Source organism: Paramormyrops kingsleyae, chromosome 14, assembly GCF_048594095.1.
Source record: "Paramormyrops kingsleyae isolate MSU_618 chromosome 14, PKINGS_0.4, whole genome shotgun sequence".
In the NCBI taxonomy this organism is placed as follows: domain Eukaryota; kingdom Metazoa; phylum Chordata; class Actinopteri; order Osteoglossiformes; family Mormyridae; genus Paramormyrops; species Paramormyrops kingsleyae.
Window position 1 is genome coordinate 20,360,133 of NC_132810.1, and position 19,820 is coordinate 20,379,952.

At 44.2% G+C, this 19,820-nt stretch overlaps 1 protein-coding gene across 1 annotated transcript; it reads left to right on the forward strand.

Moving 5' to 3' along the window:
• The first annotated feature begins 13,544 nt into the window (after nt 1–13,544).
• Nucleotides 13,545–16,532, forward strand: LOC111857912 (uncharacterized). The gene is made up of 4 exons (XM_023839161.2): nt 13,545–13,701; nt 14,593–14,622; nt 15,003–15,164; nt 16,331–16,532. The coding sequence occupies exons 1-4, from the start codon at nt 13,698–13,700 to the stop codon at nt 16,417–16,419; spliced, it is 285 nt and encodes a 94-aa protein (XP_023694929.2). The 5' UTR covers nt 13,545–13,697; the 3' UTR covers nt 16,420–16,532.
• The last annotated feature ends 3,288 nt before the right edge of the window (nt 16,533–19,820 follow it).

Sequence of the window (19,820 nt, forward strand, 5' to 3'; positions counted from 1 at the left end):
TGAGGACCATGGTCTCGGATTTGGAGGTGCTGATTTTCATCCCAGCCACTTCACACTCGGCTGCGAACTGCTCCAGTGAGAGCCGAAGGTCACGGTCTGATGAGGCCAACAGAACCACATCATCTGCAAAGAGCAGAGACCTAATCCTGAGGTCACCAAACCGGACACCATCAACGCCCTGGCTGCGCCTAGAAATTCTGTCCATAAAAGTTATGAAAAGAATCGGTGACAAAGGGCAGCCCTGGCGGAGACCAACACTCACCGGAAACAAGTCCGACTAACTGCCGACAATGCGGACCAAGCTCTGGCACCGGTTGTACAGGGACCGAACAGCCCTTATAAGGCAGTCCGGTACCCCATACTCCTGGAGCACTCCCCACAGGACTCCCCGAGGGACGCGGTCGAATGCCTTCTCCAAGTCCACAAAACACATGTAGACTGGTTGGGCAAACTCCCACGCACCCTCCAGGACCCTGCCGAGAGTATAGAGCTGGTCCACTGTTCCACGGCCAGGGCGAAAACCACACTGCTCCTCCTGAATCCGAGGTTCGACTATCCGATGGACCCTCCTCTCCAGCACCCCCGAATAGACCTTACCAGGGAGGCTGAGAAGTGTGATCCCCCTATAGTTGGAACACACTCTCCGGTCCCCCTTCTTGAAGAGGGGGACCACCACCCCAGTCTGCCAATCCAGAGGCACCGCCCCCGATGTCCACGCGATGCCGCAGATGCGTGTCAACCAAGACAGCCCTGCAACATCCAGAGCCTTGAGGAACTCCGGGTGGATCTCATCCACCCCCGGGGCCCGGCCACCGAGGAGTTTTTTAACCACTTCAGCGACCTCTGCCCCAGAGATAGGTGAGTCCACCCCCAAGTCCCCAGACTCTGCTTCCTCATTGGAAGGCATGTCGGTGGGATTGAGGAGGTCTTCGAAGTATTCCTTCCACCGACCCACAACATCCTGAGCTGAGGTCAGCAGCGCACCATCCCCACCATAAACAGTGTTGATGCTGCACTGCTTTCCCGCCCTGAGACGCCGGATGGTGGACCAGAATCTCCTCGAAGCCGTCCGGAAGTCGTTCTCCATGGCCTCGCCAAACTCCTCCCATACCCGAGTTTTTGCCTCAGCGACTGCCGAAGCCGCGTTACGCTTGGCCCGCCGGAGCCCCGGAGCCCCACAGGCTAAAAAAGCCCGATAGGACTCCTTCTTCAGCTTGACGGCATCCCTCACCGCCGGTGTCCACCAGCAGGTTCGGGGATTGCCGCCGCGACAAGCACCGACCACCTTACGGCCACAGCTCCGGTCAGCCGCCTCCACAATGGAGGCGCGGAACATGGCCCATTCAGATTCAATGTCCCCCGCCTCCCCCGGGACATGGGCGAAGTTCTGCTGGAGGTAGGAATTGAAGCTCCTTCTGACAGGGGATTCCGCCAGGCGTTCCCAGCAGACCCTCACTATACGCTTGGGTCTGCCAGGTCTGACCGGCTTCTTCCCCCACCATCGGAGCCGACCCACCACCAGGTGGTGATTGGTTGACAGCTCCGCCCCTCTCCTCACCTGAATGTCCAATACATGCGGCCGCAAGTCCGATGACACGACCACAAAGTCGATCATCGAACTGCGGCCTAGGGTGTCCTGGTGCCAAGTGCACATATGAACACCCTTATGCTTGAACATGGTGTTCATTATGGACAATTCATGACGAGCACAGAAGTCCAATAACAAAACACCACTCGGGTTCAGATCGGGGGGGCCGTTCCTCCCAATCACGCCCCTCCAGGTTTCACTGTCTTTGCCCACTTGAGCATTGAAGTCCCCCAGCAGAACAAGAGAGTCCCCGGGAGGAGCGCTCTCCAACACCCCTTCCAAGGACTCCAAAAAGGGTGGGTATTCTGAACTGCTGTTTGGCACATAAGCGCAAACAACAGTCAGAACCCGTCCCCCCACCCGAAGGTGAAGGGAGGCTACCCTCTCGTCCACCGCGGTAAACCCCAATGTACAGGCGCCCAGCCAGGGGGCAGTAAGTATGCCCACCCCTACCCGGCGCCTCTCCCCATGAGCAACTCCAAAGTGGAAGAAGGTCCAACCCCCTTCGAGGAGACTGGTTCCAGAGCCCAAGCCGTGCATCGAGGTGAGCCCGACTACATCTAGTCGGAACTTCACAGCCTCGCGCACCAGCTCAGGCTCCTTCACCATCAGAGAGGTGACATTCCATGTCCCTAGAGCTAGCTTCTGTAGCCGTGGATTAGACCGCCAAGGTCCCCGCCTTCGGCCACTGCCCAACTCGCACTGCACCCGACCCCTTTGTCCCCTCCTACAGGTGGTGAGCCCATTGGAGGGGGGACCCACGTGCCTTCTTTGGGCTGTGCCCGACCAGGCCCCATGGGTGTAGGCCTGGCCACCAGGCGCTTGCCATCGAGCCCCACCCCCAGGCCTGGCTCCAGGGGTGGGCCCCGGGGACCCGCGTCCGGGCAAGGGAAAACGTAGATCCGTGTTTTTACTCGTCATAAGGGGTCTTTTTGAGCCGCATTTTGTCTGGTTCCTCACCCAGGACCTGTTTGCCTTGGGTGACCCTACCAGGGGCATAAAGCCCCAGGCAACTTAGCTCCTGGGATCACTGGAACACGCAAACCCCTGCACCACGATAAGGTCTCAGCTCCAGGAGGGGTTGTCGGAGTATGTACAGACAAATGTATGAAGCATCAGGATTCTGTTTGTTGTAGTACGTACAGACAAAATCCTGATGCTTCATACAAAAGAAAATCATACCGGAAACAGTTTCACAGCGCTAAGTGACCAGCAAAGACATGATGAACTGTTTCTTTAATGTAACATTTGCTATAATTTATGTTGAACTTCAATTCTAAATTGTGACAAAGCCAGACGTGTGGCGGTAAATTGGAAGCCATATTCTGAAACTACATGAAAAACTGTAGAACATGCATTTGTTTTTGTTAAATCACCTAACAAAAAAATTTTAAATGTCGGCCGGTGAATTATGTGTGTGTGTGTGTGTATGTCTCAAAGGATGTGAAGTAATGTACCTGTACTTGTGCAAATGACAAATAAAGGATCACTTCATTTCATTACAGAAGCTACCACCTAGCCTTCCAAGTGAAGAGGAGATCAAAGGATAAAGAGCAAATTGATCATCAATTGGTATAAGACTTACATTTCAGAGAGGGGTGTAGTTCAGGGATTATCATGCTGATTTGGAATTGCTTAGTGGTGTAAAGGAGAGAACAAGTACAGCTAGTTTCCTGGTTTTCCTGTCCATGATAGTCACAGACTGTGCAATCACTGATTGAATCTTTCATTTACCTTGATGGCTGTAAAGCTTCAGGCTACTCTGTCCCACAGGAGCTGTGTGACACTCTGACAAAATTTTATAGCAAAAACAACAACAACAGCAATAATGCTAATACTAATATTAATACTAATTCTAATACTGATAAAGGTTCTCGCGCCCCAGAATAACAATATATATATACACTCACCTAAAGGATTATTAGGAACACCTGTTCAATTTCTCATTAATGCAATTATCTAATCAACCAATCACATGGCAGTTGCTTCAATGCATTTAGGGGTGTGGTCCTGGTCAAGACAATCTCCTGAACTCCAAACTGAATGTCAGAATGGGAAAGAAAGGTGATTTAAGCAATTTTGAGCGTGGCATGGTTGTTGGTGCCAGACAGGCCGGTATGAGTATTTCACAATCTGCTCAGTTACTGGGATTTTCACGCACAACCATTTCTAGGGTTTACAAAGAATGGTGTGCAAAGGGAAAAACATCCAGTATGCGGCAGTCCTGTGGGCAAAAATGCCTTGTTGATGCTAGAGGTCAGAGGAGAATGGGCCGACTGATTCAAGCTGATAGAAGAGCAACTTTGACTGAAATAACCACTCGTTACAACCGAGGTATGCAGCAAAGCATTTGTGAAGCCACAACACGCACAACCTTGAGGCGGATGGGCTACAACAGCAGAAGACCCCACCGGGTACCACTCATCTCCACTACAAATAGGAAAAAGAGGCTACAATTTGCACGAGGTCACCAAAATTGGACAGTTGAAGACTGGAAAACTTTTGCCTGGTCTGATGAGTCTCGATTTCTGTTGAGACATTCAAATGGTAGAGTCAGAATTTGGCGTAAACAGAATGAGAACATGGATCCATCATGCCTTGTTACCACTGTGCAGGCTGGTGGTGGTGGTGTAATGGTGTGGGGGATATTTTCTTGGCATACTTTAGGCCCCTTAGTGCCAATTGGGCATCGTTTAAATGCCATGGCCTACCTGAGCATTGTTTCTGACCATGTCCATCCCTTTATGACCACCATGTACCCATCCTCTGATGGCTACTTCCAGCAGGATAATGCACCATGTCACAAAGCTCGAATCATTTCAAATTGGTTTCTTGAACATGACAATGAGTTCACTGTACTAAAATGGCCCCCACAGTCACCAGATCTCAACCCAATAGAGCATCTTTGGGATGTGGTGGAACGGGAGCTTCGTGCCCTGGATGTGCATCCCACAAATCTCCATCAACTGCAAGATGCTATCCTATCAATATGGGCCAACATTTTTAAAGAATGCTTTCAGCACCTTGTTGAATCAATGCCACGTAGAATTAAGGCAGTTCTGAAGGCGAAAGGGGGTCAAACACCGTATTAGTATGGTGTTCCTAATAATCCTTTAGGTGAGTGTATTAAGATGTATTATATATAAGATGTATATATAACATCCTTTATACAATAACTGGTACTGTCACACTCTAACAGGGTCGGAGCAGGGAAAGAGGAGCAGGAGTCCAGGCAGTCAGGGAATGAGGGATTTATTTAGGGAGAACACAAGCAGGAACAAGGAGCAACACGCAGGACTGACGTCAATGACCAGACTGTGGAAACATACTCTAACATGGACTTAAATACACAACAGCAATTAACAAGACTAGAAACAGCTGGTAACATGGGGATTCCACATGCGGTAGACGAGGGGGTGTGGCACACAAGAGGGTCGGGGTATGACAGGACGACCCCCCCCCTCCCCCCAAAAGGGACCGAAGGAACAACACAGGGGATGCAACGGGACGCAGGGCACGATGGGACAGCACCTGGGGAGATAAAAGCAAGAACAGTAATGGGGCAACTGGAACAGCACAGACACACAAAACAGGCACGGCGACACCAACCATGACAACAGCTGACACACCACGGGGAACACAGACACACACACAAGGGCACCAACGATGGAAACACAGAACCAGGGGAAAGCACAGGAAAAGGCAGAGGGTGAACACAACCAGAGGACAGACCAACAGGAGTGACACTGACGAAAGGAGGAGCAGCAGGGGCCACAGATGACCCCGAGACCAGAGCCGGAGGGACCCTCAGCGCCTGCGAAGCAGGAGGCAGAGATGACTCAGAAGGGGGCGAGGAGGGAGGCGGAGAGACTGCCAGAGGAGGTGAGGGGGAAAGCGAAGGGACACAGGAGGAGGTGAGGAGGGAGTTGGAGCCATGACAGGCGACGGCGAAGCCACACCCAACAAAGGCGTAGGCAACCGACAAGATGGAGCTGGGGGAACCGCAGGTGACCGAGAATGAATCAGAGGCAGGACCGCAGGCACCCAATGAGTCACCGCAGGGGGAATCGTAGGCAACTGCCGAGCAGGAGCCAGGGGAACTGAGAGACGGGGTCCTGGCCGGGATCTGCCGTGATGGAGTGGCGGTCCGGTTGACCCACTGGGGGGTGTCCATTGGGGCAGGAGTCAGGGAAATCCCCGAGGGGTCCCACTCGAGCTCCTCCTTCATCTCCACTGCGGGGGGAGCAGTGTTCCAATGATCAGGGACCAGGGAATCAGGAACCACGGGGGCTGGACCCGGTGAATCAGGAACCACGGGGACTGGAGCAGGAACCACGGGGACTGTAGCAGGGGGGTTTTTCCTCGAGTGCGAGCGGTGAGAAGAACCTGGGGTGCAGGCAAAGCAGTGGCCGAGACGTCGGGCGTGAATACCGCCGGGTCGAGGATCAAGAGGAAATCCCCTCGATTCGTCGCCAGGGATAGCGAGGGTTCCTGCAGGAGCTTCCAGCATGCCCTCTCCATTGCAATCCTTCTGTTTCTTCTTACGTGCCACTTTCGTAGGAGCAGGGGACAGTTCAGGCAATTCGAATGGGGAACAAAGAAGCAATCCACTGTCCAGCTGTACCTGTCTAATCACCGCCTCCGCCACTCCGCTCCTTAGCTGCAGTAAGTTGGCTCGCACCTCGCAGAGGTTATCGGGCAGGGAGATCTTCTCCAGGATCTCCCTCGACCGAGTAGTGAGGGCTCGAGCCGTGGAATCCTTTTTGACCTCAGACTGGGTCAGCTAATAGATCACCTCATCTATTACTTGCGGTAAGTGTCTTCTTTTGGAGTCCCTTCATTCTGTCAGGGAATCAGAGTGGGGAAAGAGGACCCGGAGTCCAGGGAGTCAGGGAACAAGGGATTTATTTAAGGAGAACACAAGCAGGAACACGGAGCAACATGCAGGACTGACGTCAATGACCAGACTGGGGAAACATATTCTAACGCAGACTTAAATACACAACAGCAATTAACAAGACTAGAAACAGCTGGTATCATGGAGTAGATGAGGGGGCATGGCACACAAGAGGATCGGCACGATTGGGCATAACAGGTACTGCACGATATTAAGGAAAACTTCCTCAGTCCCAAAACAGTGGTTATATTTGCCATGTTGGGGTATCAATAGCTATAAGTCCTCATCATAATTTATTTATCTACTGTAATGTATCAAAAAACTTTTACTCTATTTAAAAACATTCTAGCTTTTGCTATTTTTATGACTGTGTTTCAGAAGCCATAATTATGCAAATAATGTAAAGCACTTTTACAATGGCAACAGTGCCTTTCAGGGAAATGTTGAAATGCTCTGATAATTTCTTTGCTTTTTTATGAATTAGCCTGCAGTGCAAATACACTCTTTTTGCTTCCATCATCAAGATACACTTTGAGTTGACACTCTGCCAGTGAAGATCTGACAGTGAGCGTGAGCCATCACAAAATGTCATTTTCCAAACTCACATTTATTGTGACTGTTACCAAAATTCCATCCGGTGCACAAATTCTGCTGTTTAACTGCTTCACTTGAGCGAAATGTGTCTGCACTGCTTAGCAAGCCCTTTTGTTTCCCTTTTCCATTGTTCCCACTGCTCAGGTACACAATGAAAAACACCTAAAAGGTAAAATTACTCTCCTCTGGGGTCTATTTCTCCGAATGCTTTCTTGATCTAAGGCAATTGCAGTTCCACAGAACCCGTAGATGCCTTGGAGAACTGTTTCCCAACCCAGTCCTTGGGGACCCCCAGGATGTCCATTATCCCTGCTCCCTGCTGTCATGCCCCGATCGTCCGCTCCTCTCGTGTGCCACGCCCCCTCGTTAACCCCATGTGGATTCCCCGTGTTTACCAGCTGTTCCTGATCGTTGTCAATTAGTCCATTGTATTTAGTCCGTGTTTCCGTTTGTTTCCGCAGTCCGGTCATTGTAGTGTTATGCCGTTTTCTGTCCTGGCTGAATGGGGAAGGATCATAGGGTCTGGGGGTGCATTTATGTGGATAGGTGTTGGTATACAGTACCAGTCAAAAGTTTGGACACCCCTACAATAAATAATAAGTATACAGACATCAAAACTAAAAAGTAACATATTTGGAATTATGCACTGACCAAAAAGTATTCAGCAAACAAAAAAATGTAGTTTGTTTGGTGGGGCAGCTTGGTGGGTTGAGAATCAGATGGTTGCTGGTTCAAATTTCCTTCACTTTCTGGTCAAACTTCTGCAGAGCTATTTCTACTGCATTTAGGTCAGGTGACTAGGTCATGTGATGCAACATCATCACTCTCCTTTGTCCAAACTTTTGACTGGTACTGTATGTGATTGACAGAGTAATCTAGTTTTTTTTAATTTTCCTTTGTTAGATTTTTAAGTTTGTTATTAACATTTTTTTTTTGTGGATGTCCAAATATTTGAATAAATTTTTTCCTTTTCCATATAATCCTCAGAAAGTAATTCATCTGGTAGTTTTGTATGCTCATTCAAATTATTTTATGTAAAATTGTGCATTTTCGCCATGAAGGGCCAGAACTTAAGTGCTGAAATCGTAAATAATTCAAGGAAAATATTCAAAGTGAAAATTTCAACCATCCATAACAATGTGCTCATGTATGAGAGGGTTGATGAATGAAGCGAGTTTAACATGCCACTGTCCTCTGAAGCTTCTCCCTGTCAGAGATGTACAGACTGTGTGGCATGAGCTGCAGACGACCTCCAGATTGTCAGGACAAGATATATTGCCATCACAGACAATGTACTGTAAAGATGCTGTTTTAATTTGTATTTTTTAACTGGAATCTTGTTTAGGGTGCACCCCAGCCTTGTACTCAACTCCACCCCCCATGACCTTAAGCAGGATATGAGGTTAGAAGATAGATGGATGGATGGATGGATGGATGGATGGATGGATGGACGGAGGGATGTTTTTTGAACTGGCGCCCTGTTCAAGTTGTACTCTGCCCTACTGTTGCTTGGAATATATATATATATATATATACACACACACACACACACACACACACACACACACAAATGGACGGTTAAAATCAGCCCTTACATGTGCCTGGTGGCATTGTTTACTATACTGTTGTATCATTACACTGCACAGTAGAGGGCAATAGAGTCTCATGACAAATATACAAACTTTACCAATATTCACAGGTGCCTCCTTGACAGCTAGATAATTAATCGTCTAACTTTCTTTTTTCTCTAAAATTACTGGAACAAGCCACTGCTCCTAGTACAAACTGACCTGAAAAATTAATGAGAGAACCTTGACAGAATGAAATTGATCAAGATTAAATATGTAGTTTTGAGGACAGAATAATAATAATAATAATAATAATAATAATAATATCCCGCCTGCGCCTGTTGTGCCCAGGATAGGCTCGTGGCCCTCGTGAATAAGCAGTCACGATAATGGATGGATGGATAATAATAATAATAACTATTATTCTCTTGTTGTTGTAATTCCAAAGCCTAATCTGACTGTCTAATACTGATAAAACGTCCCCCGCTCCAGAAGAACAATATATCATCCTTCATAAAATAACTGATACTGCACAATATTTAGGAAAACTTCCTCAGTTTCATTCTTGCTGCAGCAGAGGCGTCTGAAAGGAAATGGATGTGCGAAGTGATCAGATTGTGCCTGCAGAAGACCGTCTGGATCAAATAGACAAAAAAGGTGATACGCAGTATCACATACAACAATTTCTATATAAAAGTACAGAAACAGCATATGGAGATGGGATTAAGTTGGGTGAATATGAAGATACTGTAATAATGTGTACAATACTGTGGTGAAAAAATACAGATTTCACTGGTAAGATATTGCATAACAAAGTAAATAATAACCAGATTAGCAGTTGATTAATAAACAGAATAGGTAGTACTGCACATTCACAGTCTGATAGCTGTCAGAAGGAATGATTTCCTGAGGTGTTTAGTGGAGTATTTTATGTTGAGGAATCTACAACTAAATGTGCTCTTCTGTCGAAACGCTACACAATGAAGCGGGTGAGCGGAATCGTCTTGTGTCTTGTACTTGCCTAAATGAGAATTAATTCCCAGAGCCAAGGTCCGAACAACAGGTTCCTTTATTAGTTTGCAATACGCTTACACAGGTAACGATTCTACTAATGCTCTCTTCTCGGCACCCCATTCTCCCGCTCTGTTGGCGGGCACTCTCATATACCACCCCATTTCAGCCAATTACCAAACAGGTCAGAGGTCAACAAATTAACAGTTTACAATTTAAAATTCCCCCTTTTTTATCTTTTGTGTGTGTGCGCATGCACCACATGTACAGTGTTATTTATTATTACTCTATTTAATATTGGTAATGTCTTACTCTATGTGAATCATCAAATACAACATGCAAGTAGTAGTAGGCCTACATGTTGTATATGGGGCCTGCGGATGGTTCGCTATCATCCACGGTTTTGGTTATTCGAGGTAGATCTTGGAACATATCACCCACAAATACGGGTGGATTATAGTCAGGGCTGCTTTCTCTCATCAAGGTAAAGTTAGCTTAATATTCAACATCCATACTGTAAAACATTCAAAATACTAACCTGTCATGCACTTCAAATGTTTCAGAGTATGATATCAATCCAACTGTGCAACACAGAGACTTATGTCCTTCATGTACCACCAGGATTGTTTATAATTAATAATGACATATACATGTATATAAAGCTGTTATGCTCCCCAACCATGAGTTTTTGTTTCTTATTTTGGCGATAATCACTCCTGAGTCTTTCTGCACCTAGACCATTTGTTCTGTGTCTGTCTTGCGTGAATAAAATATAAAAACTATAAAAATATCCCCTTTGTCCACGTGTGTTCCCTTGTGCACCACACACTGTGTTTCCCTTGTTCCCCATTCCCCGTTCCCTTCCTCTGTTACGCCCTAACCCTAGACTAGGGTCGTAACAGAAAGTTAGACAGAACGAAGGACGCAACAGCAGAAGTCAGGGCAACCAAAAGAGGTCTTAGTAACAGAAAAGGAACAGCCAGAAAATAACAGAATCCCAGGGGATCATAAACTGGGAAGAACTCTGACTATAGGAGCAGCAACCTGAATGTCGGGACTGGGAAGCACTTATAACAAAGGACTAGCAAGGGTGCAAACAAGAGGCAGCTGGAGTGAACACATTTTTAGGATTAAAAATGACATATACATGTACACTCACCTAAAGGATTATTAGGAACACCTGTTCAATTTCTCATTAATGTAATTATCTAATCCACCAATCACATGGCAGTTGCTTCAATGCATTTAGGGGTGTGGTCCTGGTCAAGACAATCTCCTGAACTACAAACTGAATGTCAGAATGGGAAAGAAAGGTGATTTAAGCAATTTTGAGCGTGGCATGGTTGTTGGTGCCAGACGGGCCGGTCTGAGTATTTCACAATCTGCTCAGTTACTGGGATTTTCACGCACAACCATTTCTAGGGTTTACAAAGAATGGTGTGCAAAGGGAAAAACATCCAGTATGCGGCAGGCCTGTGGGCGAAAATGCCTTGTTGATGCTAGAGGTCAGAGGAGAATGGGCCAACTGATTCAAGCTGATAGAAGAGCAACTTTGACTGAAATAAGCACTCGTTACAACCGAGGTATGCAGCAAAGCATTTGTGAAGCCACAACACGCACAACCTTGAGGCGGATGGGCTACAACAGCAGAAGACCCCACCGGGTACCACTCATCTCCACTACAAATAGGAAAAAGAGGCTATAATTTGCACAAGCTCACCAAAATTGGACAGTTGAAGACTGGAAAAATGTTGCCTGGTCTGATGAGTCTCGATTTCTGTTGAGACATTCAAATGGTAGAGTCAGAATTTGGCGTAAACAGAATGAGAACATGGATCCATCATGCCTTGTTACCACTGTGCAGGCTGGTGGTGGTGGTGTAATGGTGTGGGGGATGTTTTCTTGGCACACTTTAGGCCCCTTAGTGCCAATTGGGCATCATTTAAATGCCACGGCCTACCTGAGCATTGTTTCTGACCATGTCCATCCCTTTATGACCGCCATGTACCCATCCTCTGATGGCTACTTCCAGCAGGATAATGCACCATGTCACAAAGCTCGAATAATTTCAAATTGGTTTCTTGAACATGACAATGAGTTCACTGTACTAAAATGGCCCCCACAGTCACCAGATCTCAACCCAATAGAGCATCTTTGGGATGTGGTGGAACGGGAGCTTCGTGCCCTGGATGTGCATCCCACAAATCTCCATCAACTGCAAGATGCTATCCTATCAATATGGGCCAACATTTCTAAAGAATGCTTTCAGCACCATGTTGAATCAATGCCACGTAGAATTAAGGCAGTTCTGAAGGCGAAAGGGGGTCAAACACCGTATTAGTATGGTGTTCCTAATAATCTTTTAGGTGAGTGTACATAAAGCTATTGTGTACCCTAACCATGTGACCTCATGATGCCAAACCAACTGTGCAGCATAGAGAACAATGTGCTTCATGTGCCGCAAGGCTTGTTTTTGAAATATACCTTTCACATGATTTCTAATGATATAAAATTATATAATATTAATAACTTTAGTGTCCTTTTGTGTGGATTTGTGGAACGGCAAATAGTTAAACTAGCATTAGCAAGTTTAAAAGACGATTTTTATTATCACTGGACGGCAGTTTTCTGTTCCTCCTACAAATATTGCAGACTAACACAGGTATGCAGTTCCTCCCCACAGCCATAGTCACAGAAACAATTGAATAAGGCTCACTAGACATTAGTGAAGATAATGCTGCGTTCTATAACTTCAGAGGTTGAAACTAGGAATGACGTCACAACTCACAACGTTCCAGTACAGCAAGTGGAAAAAACACAGCAAGTTGGAAAACAATTTAGCAATACCAGGGAGCCATTTCAAGAAGTGAGCTTTGTTGTATTTAATTTACCCCAGTTTAAATGGCCTTTATCTCCGTTCACTTACATTTAGCCCAGAATACCTTAAATCCCACAAATTAGCCAACTAAGCAAGAAATCCTGCTTTCTGAAATGGGCCCCAGTTCTAACCCAGTTAATTGTTAACCACTGCTAGGTTATGTTGAATATTAAACTAACTTTACCTCGGTCCAACACTCACTCCTATGGCGTAACACTCATGCTTTCAGGCTCTTATGGTCATGCGATAAAACATACGGCAAATCTATATTATTCCATTATAAATCTAACATTAGCTACATGAAAAGTGTTGGGGTAATTTGCAAAACATACAGATTATTTACAAGATAATAAAACTGTGACATACTTGGCCAACTGTTTAAAATTTTCTTACAAAGCATCTCTGAGGTAATTGCATATGATATGTTGTTATACATGCTGTGTACGGTGACCATAAAGGATATTGATTTAAAAACACATCCCGCCCTCTTGACAAATAAAAGTATGTTTAACCATTGTCCTATGTTAGCTTTCTGTTGCTATATCTTATGTTAAACAGGTCGGTGCTGAGCTGTGTCTTAAATCAGCAACAAAATACCCTTTAAAACAATTATTTATCATCCAATTTGTTTCTTACCTCTTGGTTACCTTGTTAGGTTTCCTTATCAATGAAAAGATTGGTTTTAATATTTTTGGTGTGGCTTTCTGGACCTTTCTCTTGAGGTTTATTATAAAATAAACCTCAAGAGAATTATATAAATAAACTGAATTGGTCTTATCTTGCCTTGACTTTATTTTAATTTATTTTGTTTAAATAGAGATTCCTGACAAAGTCCAAAAACCTTGATGCAGAACACAAATCTATGTGGTGTTTTTATGCATTTTAAACTTAAAAATGGGTCGGTGTCGACAATAACACGATTGCAAAGTTAAATATATCCACCACGTCAGCTATATACAGTACCACGGTCCCAAAGGAATGACCCGCCCCTTATTAGGGTTAGTTTCGTTTTCAGCGAATCGAAACCGTACTTGCATATATAAAAACCAGAGCATCCAGGCATCCACAAAGCTTGCCTGAGGTTACCCACACAAAGCATCGGTGTATTTTCTGTACCTGTTCCATATATTTTATTGCAAAACCGCGCACCAGCAAGCAACTATGGGTAAGTTTGGATTATCTACGGTTTTTTTTTTTTATTGTTATCGTTGGAACACAGTAACATCAAATCTGTTTTTTTTTAACAATTATTAAATTGGCAAAAATGTAAAATGAAAAAAATAATAATATATATTATGTTAAATGTGTGTGTATATATATATATATATATATATATATATATATATATATATAGACACACAATTTTTTGTTTCACTCATTTCTCAATTTATGGGTGTGGGAAACTGTCGGGTAAGGTAACGGTCATCTCTGGCATTAGGATGCGGCTTTTGCCTTTTACCTGTCTGGTTTCTGGTCATTCCCAGTGTCTCCTGCTTCACCTTATTCTTGTGTACTGCTGTTTTAGAAATGTTAAACCTTAAAGCATCCTTCTGCCAGCAGAACCACAATTAAACCATTATTTAAAAATGTAGATTTGTTTAAAAATATATACAGTTGTCACGGTTCGCGGGTGAGCGAGTAGGGAAGCAGGCGAGCAAGCCAGGACTTCAGGTAAAGCTGGGTTTAATGCACAAGACACGGACATCGACGGACAATACACATGACAATACAATGACGGAACTGGGGACTACTGACTCAGACGAGGACTAAATACACAAGACAAGCTAGACTTAATAAGACACAGGCGAGCACAATCAGGGTTGAACACGAGGTAATGAGGGGGGCGTGGCACACATAGGGATCGTACGGAGCAGGGTGTGACAACAGTGGTCTCTTATATATATATATATATATATATATATATATATATATATATATATATACACACACACACACACACAAATGCACACTCATACATATATATGGTGGTGATGTCATAGACTTGTCACAGTATTATATCACAATCTGCTAACTTATGTTTCTATTTTTCGTTTAGCGGCTATTGCTTTAGGTGTCTTGGGAGCAGGTCAGTATAGCAGAGGCTGCTTCATTTGAAATGAATGTCACTGCAGACGTAAATCCAAGAGGAGTGTTATCTTTCCGAAGATGAATGACGCTGTGTACTAATCTAAAGAGACTAATTATTGTGTCACCATGTCCAAGTCCATTTCACACACTGACAAAGGCCACACCTGGATTCCCCTCATTATTTTGCATCGATAATCTACTTTGATCACTTTTAATTCCAGTTTGAAAACCCATCTTTTCCCTTTGATTAGTATGAATGTCTTTGTTTAGATTGACTCTATACAGCGCTTTAGTCAAACTTTTCTGGAAATACATTTTAATATGATTTAATAAAACTTAAGTCTTTGTAGAGGAATGAAGACACTTTCTTTCTCACAGTTGCTGGTGTGGCTGCTACCCCTGTAGTGTTGGGGGCAATTGGCTTTACTGGTGCAGGTGTGGCTGCTGGTTCGATTGCTGCGTGGATGATGTCATCTGCTGCAGTGGCCAATGGTGGTGGCATTGCCGCCGGCAGCACTGTGGCTATCCTGCAGAGCATCGGTAAGGACTTCTGTGTGAATCAGTCATTCCCCCACACCCTCAAAAATGCAGATACATAATTGTAGTTTTGCAATGTGCAGAAAAGCATCTCTTAGCATTCGTTTTTCACACACGTGATGCCTTATATTTGGTTCATAAATGTTTCTTTACAGTGGCTGCAATTTTAATAATAAAAAAAATTAAAACAAATTAGTTTACCTGCTGTACCAAAATTGCAGTGACCTGTGAACCTAAGCAGGTAGCCATACTTATGTCTAGGGATCCATTTACTTCAACTTAACTTAAATTGAGAGGGTGCTAGAGAAGTCTTTACACACACTTATTCATGAGAGCACCCTGCTAGAGTTACATACATCATTCCTTTAACAAAATCGGACCATGTAACAAATGTGGGCAATGTAATTACAGTAGCCTATGTTGAAACTGAAGTTTAAGAATTGATTTTTAACTATCGTGGTGATATAAACATTGCCACCTCAAAGAAGAATCACTATTTGTAACTGAATTGATTTTTCCCCTACACCTAATAGACATTGATAGGGAGGTAAAGAGAGATAATAGACAGTGAGGTAGTGAGAGATTATGCACAGTGACAGTGAGGTAGTGAGAGATAACAGTGACATTGACGGTGAGGCAGTGAGAGATGACATTGTCAGTGAGGTAGTGAGAGATGACAGTGACATTGACAGTGAGGCCGTGAGAGATGACATTGTCAGTGAGGTAGTGAGAGATGACAGTGACATTGACAGTGAGGCAGTGAGAGATGACAGTGACATTGACAGTGAGGTAGTGAGAGATGACAGTGACATTGACAGTGAGGCAGTGAGAGATGATAGTGACATTGACAGTGAGGTAGTGAGAGATGACAGTGACATTGACAGTGAGGCAGTGAGAGATGACAGTGACATTGACAGTGAGGCAGTGAGAGATGACAGTGACATTGACAGTGAGGCAGTGAGAGATGACAGTGACATTGACAGTGAGGCAGTGAGAGATGATAGTGACATTGACAGTGAGGCAGTGAGAGATGACAGTGACATTGACAGTGAGGCAGTGAGAGATGACAGTGACATTGACAGTGAGGCAGTGAGAGATGACAGTGACATTGACAGTGAGGCAGTGAGAGATGTGCTGCCAGATGCTACACAATATCTCTATATACACAGGTGCAGCTGGGCTCTCTGTGGCTGTGAAGACTGGTTTGGTGGCTATTGGGGGGGTGGCAGGAGCAGTTGTAGCACCGTTCATCCCATGAGACCAGACTTCTGGGGAGCAAACCGGGAGGCGGAACTCCTTCACCTACATGTATCTGAAAAATGTTAATGGAATCATAAGATCAGAATAATAAAGGTTGATTTGTGCATTTCATCCATTCTCTGTTTGACTGGCATAATGACTTTGGAAAGTGTGAAGCAAAATGACATAATTAAACCTCACTGTTGGAGAGAAGATCTACACATAAGGAAAGGTCGAGAAATAATAAACTATGAAGTTTTGTTGTGAGCTACAGTCTTACTGAGATATTCTATAAATGTGGAGATACAACAGGGCAGGCCTGGACAGCAGAGGACTAGGTGGCCTGTCTTGTTTTATCCTCGAATGGTGTGTCTCTGTCTAAGACTTTTAGCTAAAAGGCCTTCATTGATTATTGCATTACCTGTGCTTCTAGGAATGTGAGCAGTTCAGAATAAATGTGTAAACTACATTGTGTTTTACTAGACGACATTTATGGCAGTGACTCATATAACATCCTTTAAACAAGAAGCACAAACCACTTTTAAGAAACCAGAATCATTTTAAGAAGTTCAAAAATTTTAAGTAGTCCAGTCCATTCCATTTGCCTCCAGCCACCAGGGATCTTCTCTGCAGATTAAAAATTAGATGTTTTATGCAACCAAAAAAAACCAAACATTGTGTTAATTCCTGCAAAACATAGGACAGAATGTGTCACGCGCAGCTCCGTACGATCCTCGTGTGTGCCACGCCCCCTCGTTACCTCGTGTCAATTCCTGATTGTTATCACCTGTTTTTTGTTCCCTTTGCCTAGTCTTGTGTATTTAGTCCGTGTCTCAATCGTTATCCCCCCAGATCAGTCATTGTCGTGTTGTAATGTTTAGTCGCCGTCAGTCCTGTGTTGCCGAAATAAACCCCGTTTGCTCGTCTTACCGGCTTGACTCGCCTGCTTCCCCGCTCGCCCGCCAGCCGACACAACAGAATGCAACATTGTTATTAATAACTACATGTAAATTGACCACAGAGGCTTAAAGCACGTCACCGCTAGAGGACAATCCCCCCTCACAGCAGATGAGGGATAAACTGTCAATTCAACATCACAGACAAATAGCGGAGTAACACCAACCTGGCAGAGTGTTGCGACTGACATCCTAGCTGTTCGCTGCTCAAAGCAGATTAAACATCAACCAAAATGGGAAACTATATAATCACTGATAATTGCAGAACGAAGGTGCCTTATTGTAGGATACCCCTCTCCTGGTCAACCAGCTCTAGAGGATGGATGGAAGGATGGATGGATGGATGCAGACCTGGTGAAAATGGCTGGCTCGCGCTACTAGAAGTATTGGCGCCCTCTGCAGTGCCGTCACAGATCTATGCAACGTCGGGGAGAGGAACAATGTCAAAGACACTGCTTGGTAAGCATAGTGAGTTAAAATAAACCCATTATATACAGACAGTGGTGGAATGTAACAAAGTATTTGTACTTATTGTTACTGTACTTAAGTACATTTTTACGTATCTGTACTTTACTGGAGGTAGCTGGGGAGAGGGAGGTCTGGGTGCCTCTCCTGAAGCTGCTGCCCCCGCGACCCGAGCCTCGGACAAGCGGTAGATGATGGATGGATGGATGGACTTTACTTAAGTAAAAATAATAATGCATACTTTTTATTTTACTCCATTACATTTTGCGGCAATTATCTGTACTTTCTACTCCACTACATTTCTACAATTTATGCCGTTAGTTGTTACATTTTATGAACACAATTTCCTCAAAATCTTGCATGAAAAAATAGCCTATTGCGTTCTGGCGTTGTTTGCCATTTCCTACCAATCAGGTGGCTTTATTAGCTCCAATGATGGCAGAACGCGCGTCAATTGGCAGCACGAGCTGGTAGACTGGCTTGATTTCAAGAAGAGGAGACATTCAACATGGCGCCACCCCACCACTAGTGTTTGGTTACTGTTGTGTTTCCCTTTTACTGCTCTTAACAGATGTGTTGAACAGTTTTGCAAGTACATAAATGATTTAAAGATATATCATGTCCTGATTGGTTTATCTTAATGGTATATTAGTGGGTGATACCTAGTAGATAACTTGTCATCCACATAATTCTAAGTTAGGGTACACACAGTATTGCAAAGTGCACGCACAATAAGCACACCAAACTTTCCAACAGTGGTGGAGGAAGTACTGAAGCTTAGTACTTAAGTAAAAGTACAAGTATCCCGCAAAATATGTACTCAAGTAAAAGTAGAAGTGCTACATCAACAATCTTACTTAACAGATGTGTTGAACAGTTTTGCAAGTACATAAATGATTTAAAGATATATCATGTCCTGATTGGTTTATCTTAATGTTATATTAGTGGGTGATACCTAGTAGATAACTTGTCATCCACATAATTCTAAGTTAGGGTACACACAGTATTGCAGAGTGCACGCACAATAAGCACACCAAACTTTCCAATACACATATACTGCATAGTTGCTTGTAATTATTACGAGCAATGACATCGGTAGAGGCGTAAGTCAGTATATCTACTATTCTTTTACAAAATGGCACATCCCAGACGTTGAGACAAACCATTGTGTGAGTACTTTTACTTAAAAAAATACTTTAAAGTAAATTTAAAAGTAAGTACTTAGTACTTTCACTTAAGTAATATTGTTGATGTAGCACTTCTACTTTTACTTGAGTACATATTTTGCGGGATACTTGTACTTTTACTTAAGTACTAAGCTTCAGTACTTCCTCCACCACTGTATACAGATGATGAAATTTTCTATCAGAGACTTGTGTGTGTATGTGTGTATGTGTGTATGGGGGGGGGGGGGGGTGATGGAGGATTGAAAGTGCCTCCATTTGAGGTCCAGAGTGCCTCTTTTCAATCGCTGACAATCACCGATTTAGCGAACTGCAATCTGCTCAGATTTTTTTGGTTTGCCAAATTTTGAGCCACCAGGGGTCCCCCTCATCAAAAATCTCCCCCTCAGAATGTCTCTGCAAAGACCTGCTTTTTATTATAGCTAAACATATGAACAGTAGGCCTAAGTTATGGATTTGACTGCTTCCATGTGCAAAAACCTGAACACACTCCCCTGTTTGACATTGCAGTTTTGATAATCGGCCAACAGTCAGAGAAAAGCCTTACTGCCAGAAGCAAGCATCTGCTGTCTAATTAATAACTGTTTAACATAAACAACGCAAATTTGACAGGATGTGCATGAAGTTGGCATTAATAATGTTTTTATATGCCCTGAATGTTTATCTGTAAGGGATTCTGTAAGTTATTCCCAGGTTTGGGAGCAACGGGTGGGTCAGAGCAGAGATGGAAATTAAAATAGTATCAGTGAATAAATTCTTTCCAGCACATTCAACTAAAACAGTGATTCCAATCCAGTCCTTGGGGACACTCAAAC